The following is a 22032-nucleotide window of genomic DNA, read 5'->3' as shown; positions in this document are numbered from 1 at the left end:
TCTAATGTTATTAACCTGTCGTGTAGCAGCGGCCTTTGTCATGTGGTAGGAGCCTTTATAGAAATGTGATTTTAGTTTATTTTTTATAAACTTTAAAAATTGATATGTTTTTGCTTAACTAGCTATAATGAAACATAACGTTATGTTTGCATAAAGGGGGCCTGAACCAGAGTTTTGTTTTTGGTTTGAAAGTTTAATCAAACCGCATATTGATAGAAAATTAATACGTGATCATGAGACTTAACACAACTACAAAAAGTATATAAAATATATCAGAATCACAAAATGACCAGCGATGCATCATGTCTACAAAGGGACAAGAAAAAAAAAAAGATCTAAAACCACTACAAAAAAACTGTAAAACAAAATGAGATGCAATACAACAATATTCAGAAACAAAATGGCTAAAAAGAAAAACACCTACCGGGCGATGCAAGACGTTAACGCAAACTCGTAGTCACTTTATGCTGACTCAATTCGGATACCAACGAACCGAATACAGTTTTTATTTTTTTAATAAGGCAGAAGAGTGGCTGTGCTGTACCTCCATCAACCTCTAGGTGGAGCGGCATTTTCTTTGTTTTTCCATCCCGTCCGTTGCCCGTGATCTCTCACCATACGGAGGCTATTTTTTTAAACGTTTTATAATGGCGGAGGACAGTGAATCTGCTGCCAGTCAGCAGAGCCTGGAGCTGGATGACCAGGACACCTGTGGGATAGACGGAGACAACGAAGAGGAGAATGAGCATATGCAAGGGTTAGGATGGCCTGTCCAGTGTGGGTGGGAGAGACCGTAGCGTTATTTCAGGTTGCCTGTTTGAGTGTGCGCTCGGTGGGGAACGGCTAGCGCGTTTAGCTAACGTTAGCCGACACAAATACAGCCAGGGGATTCACTGCAAGGCCGTCATTTCAAGCTAGGAGAAGATTTGACTCCAAACGTTTATGTCATTGTCATTTTTTAATGTTGTAACTATATAGACAGGTAGCCTCAGCCAGCGTCCTAAAGGAGTGACATGATGACAGCTAGCCCTTCACCCGAACCGTTAGTTTGCTAACGGTAGGTTAGCTCCGCTGTCACTCGTTGCTATGGTAGCTAACGTTAGCTCTCTGCTGCCCTGTGTGTGTGTGTCTGTGGAGTTAAATCTGAGTCAAACCAAGTCAGTCTACCTTTGGTGTGACGTTGTCTTCGTGTCTGTAGGAGTCCAGGGGGAGATCTGGGGGCTAAGAGGAAGAAAAAGAAGCAGAAGAGGAAGAAAGAGAAGCCAAGCTCGGGGGGAGCCAAGTCGGACTCTGCCTCTGACTCTCAGGAGATCAAGGTGTGATGACCCACTGAAATATTCTTAGACTCTTTCAGGATAGGAGTTAGCTAAATCCAAAGATATTCTCAACTGACTTGGAGTCACTTGCTAGGCTGATTCTACACAATATACTAAGGATACTCTTTTATTATTGTAGCTAGTCTCTTTCCAAATGAGAAATACCTCAAGAATAACCTATGTGGGGGCTCAGTAGTTGTCTTAGAAATTTGGTGGGACTCGTGATTGTGGTTTGTAGACACCATAAAGCCCACATTCAACTACATATACTCCAGACTAAAGTGCAGCTTAATCTGGAACTGAACCTCTGAACAAAATTGAAATGCAGCCTAACCGTAGTGTTTTACATAATTTCCCTTTTACCAATATTTGGTCAGACACTTGTTTTCGCGTTAACCAAGGTTGTTGTCAGTGCAAGGTGAATCTGTGCACGTGAGGATGAGTAGACTGAGGAATATTCATTCATTGTGAAAGAAACACAACGCTTTCAATGAAACACAACATGTTGACAGTGAAAAGCACTACATCTACTAGCAACACCTAGAAAGCATGTCGTTAAAAATGGAAGTGCCATAAAACTGATCCAGCTGACCTGTGCTGCTGGTGGGGAAAAAAAGAAAACAAATTACTCAAAATATTTCTAAAATCCATCAGGTCTTTTGCCTTTTAAAATTTGAATGTATCTTGTTAAATCCAACCTATACAGACTATATTTCTATGGACAGTTTTATCCCCATTTGCCCATGTACACATCAACTGCCTTCAGAATCCCCAATTTGATTAACGTGAACATTGTAACCCACCTGGAGCGCTGCACTTTATTATGCTCATGTTGAGTGAAGACATGTGGGCTGATGCTTTATCAGCTTTAATTATATTGGTATATTTTGCTTAATCGAAATTAAGAAGATTAAGAAAGATTAAACAAAACAGTCACTTAAAGTAGTGTACAGAATATATAAAATAATTTTGCTCCTACTCATAATTTCGGCCAGTAAGATGAAAAGTGCAAACTAGTCTGACAAACATGACATGAAAGATTTAAAAATATTCAAAGTCAAAGCTAGATCTACAGAATGTATTGTGTAAGTATGGGTACAGCCAAATTCTGTGTAAAGCTATTGTGGACAGTTTTCTTTGCAGTATTCCTGTAGTATTTGTCTGTGACCGATACTTTTGTATTAAAGGACAAATATGGTTTAAATGTCTGTTTAGCAAGCTCCGAAAAGATGTAGGACATCCAGACACCATTTTTGTCTCTTTGACTAAATCTTGATTATAAGCAACATTTGTCTTTGATCCAGTGATGCATGTTATATGGCACCTCAGGTGATGTTTATGTTGTTTTTCAATTTAAGGACAACTGTCATTGTCTTTAGACCTGTGTGTGATCCTTCCCCACCTCCAGAATCCTGGCTTACCAATTCAGAAGCTGCAGGATATTCAAAGAGCCATGGAGCTGCTGTCCTGCCAGGGTCCTGCAAAGAGCATAGATGAAGCAGCCAAGCACAAGTACCAGTTTTGGGACACACAGCCTGTGCCTAAGTTAAGTAAGTACTGCAGGAGCATTTTACGATTACACTTTTTAGTCTAATTTATAAATTGTGCTCAAAAATTAAACGTTTTATGTTTTAAATAAAACAATTTTTTGATAGAAGGCATTAATTTGCTACATAACCTCTTTATGATTTAATGATTATTGATCACTGGCTTTGTCAATAACTGATTGCTTAACTAAAAACAGTGTTGCTTCAGCTGTGAGCTAAAGGTTGTGTGTCATCTTTCTATGCACTAGTGCCATCTATTGGTTTTATGTTGACACATTCTATGATGCTGAAAGCCAGTCACTTGAAAATATGTCAGCTGTGAAGTTCAGTATGGATCCAGAAATACATGCTGGGCATGCTTTGTGGTATTACATTAAGCTGTTACCATAATAACCATTGGCCATGTTTGGGCAGGAAGCGTGTGACATGGACCTACCTGGTCAACATGGGACTAAAAACAGCAATTTCTGTGTGATGGGGTCAGGAGTTGTGTACTTTTGCCAGAGGGGCGAAAGCACAAAGACTTTTGTTTGATGTTACTCAGGACGGGTGTTTCCTGAGTAAAATTCAAGAATTCGAAATGTACACATCCATTTAAAGTTGAAAATTGTTCTGTCTCTGATTAGCGGTATTAATTTTGCAGATGAAGTTGTGACGAGTCATGGGCCAATTGAAGCTGACAAAGAAAACATCAGACAGGAGCCATATTCCTTGCCTCAAGGCTTTATGTGGGACACTCTGGATCTTAGCAATGCAGATGTAGTGAGTACAATTCTTAATTCTTAATTCTTATTCTTAAACACTTAATACACAGTTAATACATGTCAAAAAAACGCTGAGGAAAAAAGGAAAGCCGTTTTGCTGTTTTTTCTTTTCAGCTGAAGGAATTATACACATTGTTAAATGAAAACTATGTGGAGGATGATGATAACATGTTCAGATTTGATTATTCACCAAGCTTTCTCAAATGGTAAGGTTTCAGTTCTGCTGTTCTCATTTGTTACTTTGCTGATGTCAATCAACTGCTGATCAACTATATAAATACATTCAGTATTCAATTGTATGCTCTGCAAGTAAGTGTGTCCTCCCATCTCAGGGCTCTGCATCCACCTGGCTGGTTACCACAGTGGCATTGTGGAGTTAGAGTATCCTCAAACAAAAAGCTTGTTGGTTTCATCAGTGCCATCCCTGCAGATATACGCATCTATGACACGTGAGCACTAATAATTGATCAAATACATTTGGAGCACTGTGGATTGAAATACATTATAGAAACCATTTTACACAAGTATACAATCCTTCTTCCTTCTCTCTACAGTTTAAAGAGGATGGTAGAAATCAACTTCCTGTGTGTCCATAAGAAGCTGCGTTCAAAGCGTGTTGCTCCTGTGTTAATCAGGGAGATCACAAGGAGGGTGAACTTGGAAGGAATATTTCAGGCAGTATATACAGCAGGAGTTGTACTGCCTAAACCTGTATCTACATGCAGGTACACTTTATTCAGTCATAAACAGGACTTGTCATCAGATATTTGCATACAACTAAGACTCCTTAACTCTATATTTCCCCCCTCTTATCTCTGTCCAGATATTGGCATCGTTCTTTGAACCCACGGAAGCTCGTGGAAGTTAAATTCTCTCACCTGAGCAGGAACATGACCCTGCAACGAACCATGAAACTCTATAGACTACAAGATGTAAACACTTTACACCTGCCAGTGTGAGTTGTCTTTTGACAATTCCATTTTATTGCAGCAACTTAAATGATCTTTTTCTGTCTTACCCTGCATAGAACACCAAGACTCCAGGTCTACGGCTGATGGAAAGGCGTGATGTCCGCCAGGTCACTGAGCTGCTACAAAAATACCTAGCACGTTTCCAACTTGCACCTTCAATGGGAGAAGAGGAGGTTGCTCACTGGTTTTTGCCACAAGACAACATAATTGACACATATGTAGTAGAGGTATGTGAAATCAGTTCCTTTCATCAAACTAACTTAATGCCTGTCTGTTGTTTCTTTTATCTGTTTAAACACCTGTCTCTCTTCCTCTCCTTAGGGTGCTGGTGGTATACTGACAGATTTGACTAGTTTCTATACTCTGCCCTCAACTGTGATGCATCACCCTCTCCATAGGAGCCTAAAGGCTGCTTACTCTTTTTACAGTGTTCATACACAGACCCCACTACTGGACTTAATGAATGATGCACTGATCCTGGCCAAACTGGTAATGTTTGCTACTCGAAGCAAAATTATTATTATTTTCTTTCTACAGTCAAATTCATTATGACATTCAGTTGGTCCTTATTCTAATCGTTTAATAGAAAGGTTTTGATGTGTTCAACGCATTGGATCTAATGGAGAATAAGGTGTTTCTGGAGAAGCTCAAGTTTGGCATAGGAGATGGAAATCTGCAGTATTACCTGTACAACTGGAGGTGTCCCCCTATGGACCCCGATAAGGTCAGGATCCTTCAAAGTCTGCTGTAGATACTGACGTGAGGTCATTTTGTTGTCATTATTAGTAGTGAAAATATTCTGTAGTTACCAGCTCTGTTTAGTTACTTAAGCTTTATTTTGTTTTAATCTCTTTGAGATTATGCTCTATCATGCAAGAGACCTGAGAACAAATATATATGCAAATTATATGTATACAAGATCTTATCAGAGAGGTTTTTTTTTTTTTCTTTTTTTCAAACATCATACATGAGCACACACAACAACCCAATTGAAAACAATAACAATGCTGTAGTCAGTTGTTTAAGTAAATCTGATTGAAACTGGGTTAAATTTTGCTTTACACTGCAGAAAGGCGTAGCTGTGTAAAACCATACCTTTTTATTCTGTGAAAAGTTATGATTTGGCAGTAATTTATGATCAACTATGTATATTTACAGTTCCTTTTTTGTTTCTTTAGTTATTTGTTTTGGTCTGCACTGGCTATTTCAATCCTTAACTGATTTTTTTATTTTTATTTATTTTTTGGTTTAAAACTTTCCTATGTATCTAGAAGCTAGCTGGCTTTGCATTTTAACTCAAGACCATAATTATGGAGTACAAACAACATTGCAATAGAAAACAATAACATATCAGAGAAATAAATACAATCTAAATCACTAGTTAAAAACATTACCCAGCTTCCCAAAAATCTTTGACCTATTAAAACAATGACTTATTAAATCAAATTTTATCTGTAAAACTTTGGTAAGTCTGCTGCAGCTCTGTCCAGAGCAGATTTAATTAACAGTTAAATTTACTGTGCCATCATTAACTATAATTTATGGTTAAACGTTCTAGGAAGCCAAAATATATATTTAACCTAACTACCAGTCCTGTACTGTAAATAACTTGCTTACTTATAGCAATTTTGGTATGAAGAGTATGTGAAGTATATTGTGTGTTTATGACATATAATTTACCATTATTGTTAGTTTTCAACATTATGATCAAGTGTCAGTTTAAATTTATCAGCCATACATATTGTGTTAGTAATGTAAGTTACACTTAGCAGATAGTTCATATTTTTTGTGTTAATTTTCTGAATCGCCTACTTTATTGCTGGGCAGATTTTGAGCTTGCTCTAAAACAGCTAGCGCAGCCAGCTTCAATATCAGGAATTTTGTTTGTCATCTAACAACAGGTAACCCTCTCTCTCTCAGGTGGGCCTCGTCCTACAGTAGCAGGTCTCTTCCCGGCTACTGCACAGATACTGATCAAGAGGTTTTCATCGACCTCTGGCTATTCCTTACCTGGACATGCAGGTAGCCCAGACTAGACAATGAGAACTTGCAACAGTGAAACCTAACTGGTGAAGAGCCTCGTTTCTCAAAGCACTTGTGTCATCAAGAACATTCTCAGTTCACCTTAAGGTGAAAACTCTTAAATCATTAACATCCTGAATGTGAAGTCATGCTATGCCTCAGATACTCATACAGTTCAATGCTCCTGACACGCACCTTTTAAACACAGCAGTCCAACATTCAAGAGGATGCCTTGACATTGTTATTTTGTTTAGTTCTTCTTTCTCAGCTTTGGGATGGGGTGGGCATGTTTTTTTATTTCACTGATGTTAAAATATGTTAATTATAATGAAACATTGCCAGATATAATTAGATATTTCTGATTTTGAACAATTACCTATTGTATCCCTGTTGCAATTTAACAATGTTTATTCCTATACATTCTCATATCAATGTGTCAGATGTGTCTCTGCTAATGAGGCATTTCTTTGATGCCTGACATAAAGGTAGAATTGTTTTTTCTTAGCTTTTAAATCATAATGCTTTCACACACAGTAACACAAACACCATTGAACAACATACTCACAAAGGAAGGACTCATTCAACTGGTGCATTGATATGCATGTTTTTTGTTAAAATATATAGTTACCTGTACATTTAAAGCCAGATCATATTTATTCCTGTAGTGTTTGGGAGGACGGATCCAAAGTATTTTCCTCATTAGTAGGCTAGCTGTCACTGCGTTTCTTCAGACAATGTTGGTTTAAGTAGTTTTTGATAAGGAATGTATTGAACAAATGAAGCACAATTTTTGAGTTCTTAGACAAGTGAAAGGGTTCTTAAATGGTCAGTTGGTCCACATTGGCAAACAGATTGATTGCAGTACATTTTTTTTTCTTTAAATATAGGATGTGAACTGTTTCCACATTATAAACATGTTTATAGAGTTGGCATTATTAATAGAACAATCAAACTATGTTATTTGATCATATTGCTGAAGAAAATGTTTTTATAAAATGCAGGATAAAAAATGTCTGCATTTGGAAAAGGACAAAAGTAACTATTAGAAAGACAGGCTCGGTACATAAGCAGGGCATTCACAATCATAGTACCAAAGACCAAAAAACACAAAACAAACACTAGTTAAACCACAATCAAGTGGATGTAACCTACAGTTTGTACGTGTTCATATTGTCCATTTATGTGCAGAGACAGTGTTTGTAGTGTGGAAATGGCTTATTTACTCTAACATGAGTACATGTCTTCACCTAAGTCTTATCTAAAATAGCCAGGTCAGTTTAATTTAGTTAAACTTTGTCATTGCCAGATCACTTGCAGGGAAAGAACTCAGTTTATAAGAAGGCTGTTACAAAGCAGATAAGCTGTCCCTGTAAAACTGCATAAGTGCAACACTGTGGTTGTAAGCATTTCTGAACAAATATGAAAGTAACATCCATCCATACGCCTGAAGTAGGATGTTACATGTGTTCTTAATTAAACTATGTTAAAACAGAGGAGTGAGCACAAAAGTTCGACTGAAAGAATAATTTACAGCAGCATGTTATCAGAATAAATTGACTGAAAAAACAGAAGTCTGTATCAGTACCTGCATCAATCTCAAATGTGAGCTTTTCCTGTTTTTTCCAAGTTTGTATTTATTGACTTTTCTGGATTTGTTTTTAATGGTACTGTATTATGTGTGTCTGAAAAATATACTGTAGGTCATTTTTTAAGTGTCTTGTGCAGCTAAATGCGTGAAAGTTTTGATATTTATAACTCTACTTTGCAAAAGGTCTTAAAATGTTTCTGTCTTTTTTCCTTTCCAATATCTCTGCAAATGACCAATTAGGTAGGCAACTTCAAAATTGATTTTTGAGAGTTGGTGTATTTGGAAACTCCCTGTGCTTGAGGATGAGAGCAAAAATCATTTGTTTGACCCCTTGTTCTGTGGTTTTGTCAATGTTTTAAAACGGTTTGTTACTTTGATATGTTTGGTCATGTGACTGCAGAACTAACAAGGGCAAGGCTGTTGCCTTATTTTGCTAATTATTCTGTATGTAATGTAGTTTCCATCTTATCCCTTTTCAGATTGGCAACAGTGGATGATGAATAGTCACTGCTTTAGTGCTCAGATTTACTTTTTAAAAAAATCTATTGAGAGGTTGAATGAGTTCCATTCCCTCACAGTTGTTACTGCTGTTAATTTAAGACTGAAAATGGGTTATAGAGTGAACAGTGTGCCTCATGGACATTGAGTTACAGATGTGTTGCCTGCAGCTGTTTGAATGAACTTTAAGCATGTCAGTTTGCTGTCATGTTGATTTTAAGCATTGATGTTAATAGCTACACCCTTTAGTGAGAACTCAACCCGAAGTACCTGCCTTATTTAAAAGTTTTGTTTTGTTTTTTAAGATTTTCGGATGGGGTGAGAGGGAAATAATTTGAATTAACAAACAGCTCTCTCTAATTGAAGATCAATATTATTTTTATTTACATTCAATGTACGCTGTGAAAAAGAACCAGAAAACTTGTACCAGCATCATTCAAACATGACCCCATGCAAATAACAATCTATCAACACACATCAGCTATACCAGCATGGATATTTGATTGAATAAACTCACTTTAAAAAACAAAATGAGTGACAAATGTCTTACTTGACAGCAACAGAACTACAGTTCATATATGTTTCACAGCAAACATTTGGAGTCATTCTAGTCTGAAACGCACATTTTTACTAATCACACCATTGCTTTTCCTATTGTCAGAATGTCTGAGAAAATGGCATATTGAGAATTTCTCCTATGTAATTTTTAACAGACTGAAAACAGCATTTTCAACTGGAAGAGTTCTGTTCACATGGCAATCAAAAATCAATTTGGTTAAACAATTGAAGATTCCATGCTGTGGATCTTTTTGGCTATTTAAATATAATGACGTGTCCCACCAGTGTCTATAAAAATATTGTTTTTAACACATTATTTATAAATACTGTTAACTGCAGTTTATTGCTCAAACTATACTATCCATGAGCATCAAAACAGAAACTTTAGTAATAGCCAATTTCAATTTCATGTCTTCTCCTATTTTTGAAAAACTTGGCTCTGCATGTTTAGTGTTTTTTTCCATATTGATTAAAAAGTTTCCTCTAGGGCATGAACAAATGCATGAATTTTCTTGGTTGTTAATTTTCTCATTGGAAAAGAAGAACAAAATGTGGTCCATGATGATATATTTAATGTTTCAAAAAGCAATTTAAAGAAATTCAAATATTGAAATTTTTAAATATTACAGTAAAAGCTAATCTTTATGCTAGTATTTTATCAATCCACAAATAAAACTTTCATCTTAAGTCAATTTTTGTATTAAATGTTTGCAAGCTGACCTAGGTGTTAATTATACACCAATAACTGCCTGAATTGTCAGAAAAATTAATTAAACAAAATCTCTAATAAGAAGCTTGTTCTTAAACAGTGGATCCACACTTGACAGTTAGGGGTTTTCCCAAAAATCTGAGGCATCTCATAAAAAAAAAAACATCACATCTTCAGGTAAAAACAAGTTACACCTGTATAATTTACACTAAGAACATAACCTGTGACAAGGCAAAAATTGTTAAACCCAGTGAGCTAAAACATAGGAACTGTGTTTTAAATAGTAGATAGCCAGATTAGTGAAACAGAAACTCTGCCTATGACTTCACCTTCCTTTTTTTCTTTGCAGGGTTAGCAATAATTCTCTTCACTTTGAGAGGCCTCAGCGTGAAGGAGGATGTGGAATCTTTACCATCCTTAGATTCACTCTCCAGTTTCCTTTTCTCTCCTCTCTTCTCTGCACCCTCCCTCTCCTTCTCAGTATGGTCCTTAGGGGTTACAGTGGCTCCTGCATCATGCAGCCATGCAACATCCAGTGAAGGCACCCTAGGTTTAATGGCATCAACAGTCTCAATGAAAACTTCCTTATCTTTGGTGGTACACTGTCTGAATCCCAGTGCAAGGACACTTTTCAGCCCCAGCACCTCTGACACACTCTGGCTTAGACGAGGCACCTGGCAGGCCGGCACGCCTCTTGTCGCACTAAGTGCTATCAGATGACTTGTCATGTGTTTTGGTTTGACAGACTTGCACACGAGCACCAGTTTGAGTTCATTTCTCTCCAGAGCTTTGGTGACTTCGTTGATGCCAATGGCCAGTTGTTGTCTGGCTGCCACATCTGTCCATCCATTTTTGGGAGAATCCTGCACCTGCGGAAAAGGGCCTGACGTGGCAGCTGTAGGTTTCTGGTCTTTCTTTTTTCTCCACAGGCGAAACTGTTTGACCTCTTTCTTCTCTAGACCCATGGAGAGAAGTTTATCCTTTAAGGTTTTCAAAATGAAGCGCATATCCTCTTGTGGCAGTGGGCTCCATGTTGGGGTAAACGGTGAGGTAAAGGAGGTCTTTACTGGAATCTGCCTTTTGGTTTCCTTTTTAACTGGCTTTCCTGGAGTGGCCATGCTTGCCCCAAAAGTACAAAACTAAATCTGTGGACAAAAATGAAACAAATTTACTTATATATATGGAGGGCAATGAATTTCTATTGTTTTCAAAATATGTTAGGGGTAACTGCTAAAGCTTTAGAAGTGTTTTAAAATGTTTCCATTACCTAGCTGCTGTTAAGTTAATTTTCAGCTTTAAAACTTTGAGCAGGATATTTTTATCTTTTTCCTTTTGGCTTATGCTGTGAATTCAGGGTCACCACAGCGGATCATCACAGTCCGTATGTTGAATTGACACAGTTTTTACGCCGGATGCCCTTCCTAATGCAACCCTGCCCAATTTCTACCGGGTTTGGGGTCGACCCTGCACTGCTGGGGATGGGGATCTACTCAAAGTTTTAATATACTATTTAAAACTTAGGGAGTGTTAAGTTTTCTGTTATACATTGCCAACTACTAGAAATGCTGAAATTATTTTACACGATTTATTTCGGTTTTGAAAATGGTCAAAGGGCTCTAATCAAAAGCTTAATAATGTGTTGCATTGTGACTGCAGAACAGTCTGTTGAACTTCAACATAGTGAGTACAAGTTACCTGTAACTGAGTATTTATTCAAGAAATTATAGCTATTACTTAAAGTAAAATATCTGAGTACTGCTTCCACTGATGCTTCTTTTTAGTATTGTAACCAGGTGTGATCACACATCAGGAAAGTGCTTAATTATGGTCAGACAGACGAGCACAGATGTCCACTGTCAATTTTTCTGATTAAGTTAAAATGAGATTAAACACCACCACATCGATTTAACATTACTGCAAAATCAGGCCCGCGTGTTTTCATAATATTATAACAAGTAGAATTCAACAAGAAATTTCTAATTTCTTTACCTGCTTCGTAATGCAACAAAGCCTCTTTTTTCTGTAAAACTTGTTCAAGTTCCACACTTTTAGCGCGAAAGCATCGGTGATATGCGGAAAGCCGACATGATGTTTGTCTTCTTCTTCGTTTTCTTTTTGTTGTTCTTTTTCTTCTTCTTGTTTTATTGCAGTTGGCATCCAGCGTACTGGTTGCATTACCGCCACCAATGCTGGAGTGTGGGCCTGGGTTAACGATCACCTCGACGGAATGTTCAGCAAACCAATTTATATTATATTATATTAATCCTTAATTTTTCAGATAGACTAGTAAACTATTCATATTGTTATTGAGTATACCTTTCATACTGAATGCAGTTTTCCCCTGTTTGGTAAGTTTTGCTTTCATCACTTCTCTCTGCTGACTATATTTATACATAAATCATGTTCTACTGACTCTTCCACTTGACAGTAAGCACACAGACCTGATGGGTGATTTCCTAATAAATGTAATGTTTTATTTAATCCTGTATTTATATAAATATTGCGTTTGTCAAGAAAACCTAGGTCAACTATGACTGCTGGAAACAACAATGGTAGTAGTGATGGGAGATTCAGTGTTTTGAAACATTTGAATAACCACTTTAACGACATCTGCTAGGGAAATGTGAAAGATTTGGAGAACATACTCATGTTAGAACATGTTAGAACCTGAACATGTTAGAACTCTGAAAAAAAAAGTGGTGCTTTCGGTCATTTTCAGAATAACATTGTATGTGACTAAATTGAATGAGCTACCAAACTGCACCCTCAGCAACCAATTTAAAAACTGCTGAAAACAAAACTCTACTGCAACTTCCTATGCACTTAAATATAAAAAATCAAATCATATTTATCTTGGATTGCAAGGCATTGTTATTCAATGCAGATGTTGCAGGGATGGAGAGATATTTTGTGTAAGATTATACAAATCCCAAATAATACATTTCATTAAATTGGGTTGCACCAAATAAAACTTCTCTCACAAAAGTGGCCTTATCCTCTGTCGTGCTCCTTACATATTTAAAAGAAATTTCTCCGTCTATAATTCCTTTTCATAAACTCACAAAATCCGGGCATTTTGATTCGCTTTTATAGTGTCAGTGAGTGAGACCGCCTCACATCTGGTGAGCTACAGAAAACCATTATCACTTTTTGGGGATCAGCCTTAACTTATATGAATAGTCACGTGATCCACGTGTCGACTGACTCAGCATCAGTTGCTTCTTATGTGCCGTTAAAAATTCACCTTGGGGTCTGTCCCCTAACGGCGAACCCCTCAACTTTAAAACGATTACAATACAACCAAGGAGACATGGTCAGAGTGACACAGTCTCCGAAGCAGTGTTTCGAAACGGAAGTGTCGTCAATGTTTAGAACTGCTAGACGCGACGTTTCGTTTCCGCCCTTCACTAAATGGTGCTACATCTTCTTCTTCTTTCGGGTTTTATGGCAGCCGTCATCCCAGCTGTCGCATTGCTGCCATCTTCCAGTTTTACTCTCTAATTTACACGTGAAAACTAGATAAAGATAATGATAAAATAAATCGATGAGGACATCATGAATGGCTTATGAAAGTGGTTTTTGTGGCAGAAAATCCCTACTCCTAATAATATAAAATTAATTAGTTATTGCGCAAACACTATTATAGAGATTATTATTGTTGTTTTATTTAATTACTACCTATAATTATTTTTATGTGTAAATAACATTTTATCCGTGTAGGTCTTGATTTCGCTTATTGGAGCTACTGTTGACTAGGTTAAAATAAATATGTTAAAAGCAAAACACACGTTTTGTATGCACAGTAATCCGCAGACTAATAGCTCAGTCCGAGATGAGGCTAAATGCAGAAGAGTACATTCTGTCTAAACGGTGTCGCAAATTGCTCAAGTAAAGAAGAAATATCTCAATGTTCTTAAATTCTACGACAATAATAGTATTTTCATTTTCCCTAGTCACTATTACTGTGCATGGCAGTGAGACGGTGAGTGAGAGGGACACGCAGCCAATCGGCTCCTCTGCAGACCTCTACTCCCTCCTCTGCAGGCCTGTCCTTAGCCAAAGTGTTCATCGATCAGCTACAGTTGCGCAAATCCGCCCGGCCGAATAGGAGAAATCGGAGCCAAGGCTGCATCCGCGAAATGTCTCTGCAGGTAACTTGTTCTTTTTCTTTCCACTCTGCTCATTTGCAGAGGAAATTCCTTAATCACTATGAGATTAACGGCCTAGCAGGTGCAACGGGAGTTCACGGCATCTGCCGTAAGTGCTGCCATCCATCTTAGAGCGGTGTATAATGGATATATTTTAGAAAGCGAGTCTAAACATGTTTGTCCTTGGCTTCTGTGGTCCTGATGCTGCAGCAACATTGTAAGCAGACTGCTTGCAAAAATATATTTATGCAAGATTGGTAATAACAAACCGAATCTCATTGACTGCATTTAAACGATGAGAAACTTTGAGAAAATTTCACTACCCATATAATATCATTTCTTTTTTGAATTATTATATTTTGAATAATAATCAAGGATTACATACGAATATTTGTAGAATTTTAAACTATTCATCTGCATTCTGATTTTGCGTGGGTTTACAGATTTTTCTTTATCCTTAAAAGGGGTCCCTATGGAGCTATAATTATCTGTTTTGCAATGCCCTAGATCCTTTGTAAAGTAGATTATTCAAGTCGCACAAAAGCTCTAGAGAGTTGAATAAAAGCCCATTGTTTATATCCAACTTGTGTAACAATAGGTTTCCCGGGCTCTCTACTATGACTAGAATACTAGCCTCAGATTACTTTTTAATATGCCGATATTCTGTGATAAGTATTCACTCATCCATGTGTTAGACTTGGCAAAGGACAGAAAGAATATGTTACACACTTCTTATATGTAAATTATGGTTTAAAAAATATGAAATACAAAGAATCACTTGGCTGGTTCTCTGATTATCTGTGACCTGCAGAAGGAGTTTGAGAAGATTGCAGAGGATGTGAAGAAGGTAAAGACGAGGCCTACAGACCAGGAGCTTCTGGACATGTATGGGCTTTATAAGCAAGCACTCATTGGAGACATTAACACCGGTATGTCCTGCTGCAGATAAGCTTGCTTATTTCCATGCAATATTCCTGAAGTTCTAAACATTTCCTCCTGTCTGTGTACTTTCACAATACTGTAGATAGACCAGGAATGATTGACCTAAAAGGAAAAGCCAAGTGGGATGCCTGGGACTCCAGGAAAGGTAAATAAAAGTTCTTGTAGAAGTAAAATGATACAGGTATTCGTGTGTGCTGCTAGCACAGCTATTGATCTGGTGTACTTCTGTTTGCAGAATGAAGTGATCAGCAAATACGGGATATAAGACTTGCAAGAGACAGAATTGATGAAAACTGAGATGACTACTTAATTACTAAAGCACTGCTGCTGCATCTATACAACAAGTAGCCTTCACATTCAGAGGCCACACTTATAGGGAACATGGTGTACTTTTAGGTTTGAAATCTTTCTACTTTGTGTGCTTTTACAAGGAGTTTCCTATTAATACTTACAATTTAGCAACTTGTATGCACCCGTATAAGAATACCTGCATAAACTACGGGAGATACATAGATACAGAATCTGTATTGGACAGAGAAGACAGGGAATGGTTTCCAGAATAAGAAAATGTGAATCATATTCTATGGCAGTCACATATGACTATGAATGATTTTGTACAAATGTGTAGACAACACTCTTCACCATCATTATTAAACGTGGTGGTTCCTCCTTCCAGTAGAGTTCCAGAAACCAGTAGAATATATGCTTTGGTGCTTTTCTGGCATCAATAAATGGCCCAACACATTACTAAGACACTTAGTAATTGTGTTTCTTAAAAGAATTGTTACTTGTCTATAGTTAATTTTAACAAATTTATGTGTGCAAAATATGTATCTAAATCAGGAAAACAAAATACTGGAAAATTTGAGCATACTGCACACATACAAAAAGTAAAACCTGCTTCTCTGTTTTTTTTTTTTTTTTGTGTATGTGTTGTTGTTGTTCCTTTTGTACCAGGAATCTTGGCTTTGCATTTAGTAGAAACAAAATGATTTTGCTAGTGTGGAATAAACCCACAAATGCTTGTTGAACTAACGTTACTCTGCTGCCCTCAGATAAGAAATACTGTAAAGAAAAAGGTTTCCCTTTTTGTCACTTTGGGCTCTGGTTAATTAAGAAAAACCAATCAAATATTTCACAATACACAGCAAGTGCTTAACAATTTATTAATACTGAGACATTAATACACATTACATATTATAACAAACAATAACACTATAATAAAACTCCCACTTTCTCTTCATTAACTTCTAAAACTTTAAGTACATGCCCCTGAATTATGCTAATTTTACTTTGAATGCATAAAGACTTCGTACTGTAAAGGGCTCCACCAGTATTTTGTTCTTTCCACAGGCTCTAAATGATCTCTGCTAAGTCATTACATTTTATATACAGCCATTTTCACTATTTGAAATAGAGGAGCTTTCTGGAAACAGTGAAATTACTGTTCAGATGTACAGTATATTTGTATGGTAAATGGTCTGCACTTATATAGTGACCTAACCTAATTGGCACTCAAAGTGCTTTACACTGCTTCTTATTCACCCATTCACTAGCCAACTCCCACCGGGAGCAACTAAGTTGGGGTTCAGTGTCAAGGACACTTTGACATATAACTGGGGATCAAACCAACAACTGCAGGACTGGTGGACGACTGCGCCACAGTCACCCACATGCAACACATATACTTGCATTGCAATGTTTGATAGAATTTACCTACTCGTGTATACTTCCATTTACTCTAATGGAAGTATACACGTATAATCAGAAAAATATATTTAGACTAAAAGTTTATTAATTTAGTATAGTTTTTCTTTTTATTAAAAAAAATATTACGAAAGACATTGTAATTACTTAAGAGTTCAATCAGATCTAGATCAGTTATAGGACAAAAACATCTAATCAAAAAGATATTGGAATTATTAAAAAGGAAATGCAACGAGTTATCATATTAATTAAATTAATTAAATCGTCTTTACACTTACATTTATATTTAGTCATTTAGTAGACGCTTTTATCCAAAGCTACTTTAATTAAATGTTGTTTTTATTTTAGTTTAGTATTTTTAATTTAAATTTTCTTTCAACCACCTCAACCAATTTAGCTCGACCTTTATATATAATTGAATTATTATACATTGAGTTTTATAAGATCAGATTTATTAAGATAAGATTTATTTTTTTAAATCATAATGTGAGGCAATTGTAACTGATGTGATAGAATTAAAGAATTGTCTCATTAAATAGAAATAGTAAACAAGTAAGTAAGTAAGTACAATACCTCAACTTTCTATTGAAGTTTGATCTTTCAGTAAACATATTTAGTAACTTATAGTAATTTAGTAAACATAGACTGTATCGTCGGAGCAGTTTAAATAAAGTTTTATAAACTGGTTTGAATTCGCTGCCCGCGCATGCGCACTCAGATTACCATTTAGCTGGCAGTGGGGTAAAGGTCAGGGGTAACATACTGGACACAAATACAAACCTAGTATGCACAAAGGTTTCTGTTAAGCTTTGCTGCAGTAACCTAAAGCCAATATATCTTGAGTAAGGTGAGTTGTTTGAACCACAAGGCTTTTTAACATCACCGTTAAACCCACGTCTTTGTCTGTGTTGATATAGTTAGATATGCTTAGTGTTATATATTCAACGGTAACGTTACCGAGACCAGAGAAGCTAATTCACTGTAAACGTTTGTTGTTAGTTAACAAGCTTAACTTTTAGAAAATGTTTGAGAGAAGTTAAGAAGTTCTTGCTTTTTTATATTGGAAACTGATATAAAAGTTAACGTTAATCGAGCCGTACGGTCATTCTGATATTTATTTACATTATTATCTATTATTTATTGCTAACGCACTGTGGAACATCAAGACGTGTCCCTTTTGCTGTATTTTACCATATGCTTAGAAGACTTTTTGGTGCTGTCAAGAATAGACAACAGATTCATTAATTATCCATAAACCATTATAGCTTTTTTGATTGTTGACGAATCAAACAATATCACTTGAAGGTTTCAACAACTTTAAATGTGCTTTCTTATGACATAGTAAACTGAATATGTTCGGGGTTTTAACAACAAAGGAAAAGGAAAAAAAACATCAGATTAATTGAAAATAAATTGAAAATTTTAGTTGCAGCAATAATGTGTTATGGCTTATTAGTATATATGAACCTATGCTTATGGGCATTTAGTTTTGAGTATTTCTGGCCGGTTTGGTATAGATTTTACACAGTGTACTGCTGAGATAAAGATGAAAAAACCCATAAACTGTGGTATTTATATTATTTTTTGTTTGTCAATGTTTGTTAAAGGATCATAAAATACACATGAACGAAAAACTATTCGTTTTTAAGCAAATTTGAGCACAGATCAATGGTCATTTTCAGAAATTCAAGGGGCAATGCTCCCAAATTTATCATGCATTTCCCTTCCAGATGTTAAAACATCCTAAAATATGCTAATGTCCAGTAAATCAATTATCAGTTTGTCTTCCTCCATAGGAAGAGGGACCTGTTATTTTCATTGTAATTAGAACTACAAATGTCTAAACAAAACACAGCTTTTCTTAGAAACTTGTCAGCCTGTACTTGGCTTAGGAAAGAAAGGTTACTCTCTATGGCTCTATAGCTGTGGAATTGGCTGGAGTGTTGAAAAGTTCCCGGTTGTGTAAGAATTATGTTGAAAAGAAAGTAGCTGCTGGAATACTCCCAATGATGGGATAGACAGCTCAATCGCCAGATCTGAACCTTGTTGAGCTGGTGTGGGAGAAGCTAGACCAAAGAATTCAGGCCATCACTGGCCAAAAAACACTGACAAAAAAAGTCATACACTGTCTTGCTTAGACTGTAATAACTATAAATGTGTAGATTAATTGTATACAAACAACAACTTTAACAAATGTTTTAAAAGCCTTAACAAGAACATTGTTAAGGCTTTTTTGTTTCTGACATAATGTATGGACCTTTTTATAACCTGCTGTGTAGTAGTCCGAAATGTGAAATAGTAATGGAAATATAACAAAATACAAAAACATTATTAATTTACTACCAAATCTTTATATTGGTAAATTAATATATTATGTGGTAAATCTGTATTATATACTATTATATAGTATATTGGTATACTACCAATTATACTCAAATACAGATGCCAGAGCCTGCAAATGAGTCCTAACTTATACCAGTGATACAATATCCGCCACAGTTTCGTGCCTGTGCAACATAACAGTAATTATTTTTCAGGGAGAAGAAATGGCAAGTGATTTGTCACAGTCTCTGCCAAAGAGGACCTTTAAGTACCAAAGCAGCCTGCCTCCACTGCCTGTACCATCACTAGAGAACAGCCTCTCTAAATACTTGGAGGCAGGTAGGACAGTATGTCACAGATACTCTGTTTTACTTTTTGCAAATATTTACCGTATAATAATAAATACTGTAAACATTTCACATTCATCACTTAATATATCACTGCTAGTACTGCTACTTGTCTTCATAAAAATAGTTTTGCTTATTTTAGTAAACAATCAAAACCAGTGGGATAAAAAGTTTTGTTCTGTAATTTTGTCATTTTATCCTGCAAATGCTTTGCTTTGGTCTTGACCTGGTTTCTGATTTCTCCAGTAATTCAGACATGAGCAGTGAGCATGTTCCTATTGACCTTGAAAATTATGCAATTCCATTCATCATTGATCTGTGAATCTCTTTGTGTCATATCTTAGTTGTCAAAATTATTTAACTCCAGATTTCTATAAACTAATACATTTAGTAGGTCTTTATTCAAAAAATAAAAAGGTGTCATGTCTAAGTTTTGTAGTATGCATGTATAGTTGTGTATTTCAGTTTATGAAAGTATCTTGTAAAAACCTGCAGTTACAGCTATTTTCATGTTTACCAACAGTTCGTCCATTTGCCTCTGAGGATGAATTTAAGGCCACAGTACAAATTGTCAGGAAATTCCAAGATGGTGTTGGCAAAGTGCTGCACTACAAACTACTGCAGAGAGCGAAGACAAAGAAGAACTGGGTGTGTAATTGACCTGTAAATGTGCAAATTTGCAGATGTCTTCATTCTGTCATGGGCATTCAACTAAGCTAATTGTTTTTCCCAGCTGGAAGAGTGGTGGTTTGATACAGCATATCTGGAGGTTCGTATTCCTTCTCAGCTTAACGTGAACTTTGGCGGCCCAGGACCCTATCTGGAGCACTGCTGGCCTCCTGCAGAGGGAACTTGTTTGGAGAGGGCAAGTCTTCTTATTTGGCATACACTGCAGTACTGGAACCTGCTCCTCACGTAAGACATGTTGACCAACACTTTTACACAAGCTGTGTGATATATATTAAGCAGTGGTCACTCTCCTTAACTTTTTTCTATCTCTGAATGTTTTAGGGAGAGGCTAGCTCCACAGAAAGCTGGAAAAACACCATTAGACATGGACCAGTTCAGAATGCTGTTCTGCACATGCAAAGTTCCTGGAGTTATGAAGGACACTATTCATAACTACTTTAAGACAGGTAGGATAAACTTTTATCTCTATTCTTTAGGTGCACCTGTATAGACTTTAACCCTCTGTCTTAGCTTATCACAGTTGTCTAATATGAATTCTGTGCTTTGTCAAAGAACGTGAGGGTCCATGCCCCTCCCATTTAGCAGTCATGTGTCATGGACGGATTTTCACATTTGATGCACTTTGTGATGGAGAAATCCTTACTCCTCCAGAACTTCTCAGGTAGTTATTTATTACGAAAGTATACACCCTTTAAAAATTTAACATAGGAAATGTGAAACTTGGTGCACAACATAACAGTTTATATCTTGGCAGAAAAAAAATGGGGCTCTCTGTGGATGTACAGGGATAAAGTAAATATTATAACAACAAATATTATAAGATACACAGTATCACAGCTGTCCCATCAAAAGTAGCAATAAACTTTAAAAAACAGGCAAATAATATAATTTAATTATGCAAAGAGAAAACTGGCCAGACAGAACAGGGCCCGAGTTAAAGTTATGCTTTTTTTAGACTCGGGTCCTAATAATCTGATTAATCGCATCATTAGCAAATATTGTTAAATGTTGCTGGGAAGTACTGAAAAATGCAAAACAACTTCTGTATGCAATACTGTGCCTACTGATTTCTGTCATATACTTTATACTTTGTGATGATAATGGGCTGGAGGACAAGGAGCAGTATATGACTAGAAAGCACTTTGTTTTATTTAGACTGTGTGTTTCCTGTGCAGACAACTCCGCTTTGTGAAAGACCGCTGTGAGGGAGAGCCAGAGGGAGATGGAGTGGCTGCTCTCACCTCAGAAGAGAGGACTCGTTGGGCGAAGGTCAGGGTGCTCAGGGGAAATTAGTGTTTATCTCTCCAAAGAAGATATACAGGACATTACCTGTTGAATTTGTGAAAAGTTCCCATGTTAAATAAAGCATAACTGAGGGAATTCCCTTTTCTGTTTCCTGTCTGCGTAGGCCAGAGAGCATCTAATAAACATTGATCCACACAACAAGACCATCCTGGAGACCATCCAGAGCAGCCTGTTCATCATATCCCTGGATGAAACGAAACCGTACTCTACTCCAGAGAACTACACAAATGTAAACTATGATTCCATGATTTAACATGTAAAGCATGTTTGGGCTGCAGGTAAACAGCTATGTGTTTGACTTTGTGACTTTTTAAATTCTGAAAACAGATGACTCTGGAGGCCCTTACAGGCAACCCAACATTACGCTGGGGGGACAAATCATACAACTTACTTGTTTTCTCAGATGGCACTTTTGGATCCAATTGTGACGTGAGTTTATAGATGGACAGAGTGTTCTCTGGGTTGTAGAAACCTTATGTGACACTCTTTGAATTTAAGGTTGTTGTGCTGCTCATGTTGGTGTCTGTGAAATTGTGGGAAAACTTGAAAATGTCACTCCTAAAGGAATAGAATTAATAGTTTTAAAAAAAATGTAAAT

The 22032-nt window shown here is 36.6% G+C and overlaps 3 protein-coding genes across 9 annotated transcripts in view; 2 read left to right on the top strand and 1 right to left on the bottom strand.

Annotated features, from left to right (window-relative positions):
• The first annotated feature begins 564 nt into the window (after window positions 1-564).
• On the top strand, window positions 565-9237 carry nmt2 (N-myristoyltransferase 2). The gene is made up of 12 exons (XM_067510292.1): window positions 565-757; window positions 1199-1316; window positions 2725-2866; window positions 3507-3625; window positions 3742-3833; window positions 3960-4076; window positions 4182-4352; window positions 4451-4559; window positions 4655-4825; window positions 4920-5087; window positions 5185-5322; window positions 6519-9237. Exons 1-12 carry the CDS (start codon window positions 648-650, stop codon window positions 6537-6539), a joined length of 1476 nt encoding a protein of 491 aa, XP_067366393.1. The 5' UTR covers window positions 565-647; the 3' UTR covers window positions 6540-9237.
• Window positions 9238-9811: 574 nt separating this feature from the next.
• Window positions 9812-12100, bottom strand: rpp38 (ribonuclease P/MRP 38 subunit). The gene is made up of 2 exons (XM_067510293.1): window positions 11963-12100; window positions 9812-11118 (listed from the first exon to the last, which is right to left on the bottom strand). Exon 2 carries the CDS (start codon window positions 11089-11091, stop codon window positions 10291-10293), a length of 801 nt encoding a protein of 266 aa, XP_067366394.1. The 5' UTR covers window positions 11092-11118; window positions 11963-12100; the 3' UTR covers window positions 9812-10290.
• Window positions 12101-12305: 205 nt separating this feature from the next.
• The window catches only part of crot (carnitine O-octanoyltransferase), a 15125-nt gene continuing 5398 nt past the window's right edge, over window positions 12306-22032 (top strand). For 4 of the 7 annotated variants that reach the window (XR_010914832.1, XR_010914833.1, XM_067510286.1 and 1 more), the window contains exons 1-10: window positions 14933-15050; window positions 15146-15208; window positions 19308-19431; window positions 19963-20087; window positions 20173-20354; window positions 20451-20575; window positions 20682-20790; window positions 21305-21398; window positions 21538-21663; window positions 21762-21863. Coding sequence is in view for 4 of the 7 variants with exons in the window: in XM_067510286.1 (XP_067366387.1) it covers window positions 15188-15208; window positions 19308-19431; window positions 19963-20087; window positions 20173-20354; window positions 20451-20575; window positions 20682-20790; window positions 21305-21398; window positions 21538-21663; window positions 21762-21863 (1008 nt within the window). In the remaining 3 variants the exon portion in view is untranslated. Of the gene's footprint in view, window positions 12322-13926; window positions 14125-14932; window positions 15051-15145; window positions 15209-17259; window positions 17618-19307; window positions 19432-19962; window positions 20088-20172; window positions 20355-20450; window positions 20576-20681; window positions 20791-21284; window positions 21399-21537; window positions 21664-21761; window positions 21864-22032 lie in introns of those variants that run through there. The other 3 variants (XM_067510290.1, XR_010914834.1, XM_067510288.1) reach the window with 3 other exon arrangements.

This window comes from Channa argus, chromosome 7 (genome assembly GCF_033026475.1).
Source record: "Channa argus isolate prfri chromosome 7, Channa argus male v1.0, whole genome shotgun sequence".
In the NCBI taxonomy this organism is placed as follows: domain Eukaryota; kingdom Metazoa; phylum Chordata; class Actinopteri; order Anabantiformes; family Channidae; genus Channa; species Channa argus.
Note: the sequence above shows the minus strand (reverse complement) of the source record. Positions and strands in the feature narration are given on the sequence as shown.

What these genes read in the sequence shown, in the direction of transcription:
- nmt2 (XM_067510292.1), top strand. Translation starts at nt 648, where the DNA reads ATGGCGGAGGACAGTGAATCTGCTGCCAGTCAGCAGAGCCTGGAGCTG. An exon ending in ACAGCCTGTGCCTAAGTTAA is followed by an intron (nt 2,867 to 3,506) that starts GTAAGTACTGCA and finishes TTAATTTTGCAG; the next exon opens with ATGAAGTTGTGACGAGTCAT. An exon ending in TCACCAAGCTTTCTCAAATG is followed by an intron (nt 3,834 to 3,959) that starts GTAAGGTTTCAG and finishes CTCCCATCTCAG; the next exon opens with GGCTCTGCATCCACCTGGCT.
- rpp38 (XM_067510293.1), bottom strand. Translation starts at nt 11,091, where the DNA reads ATGGCCACTCCAGGAAAGCCAGTTAAAAAGGAAACCAAAAGGCAGATT.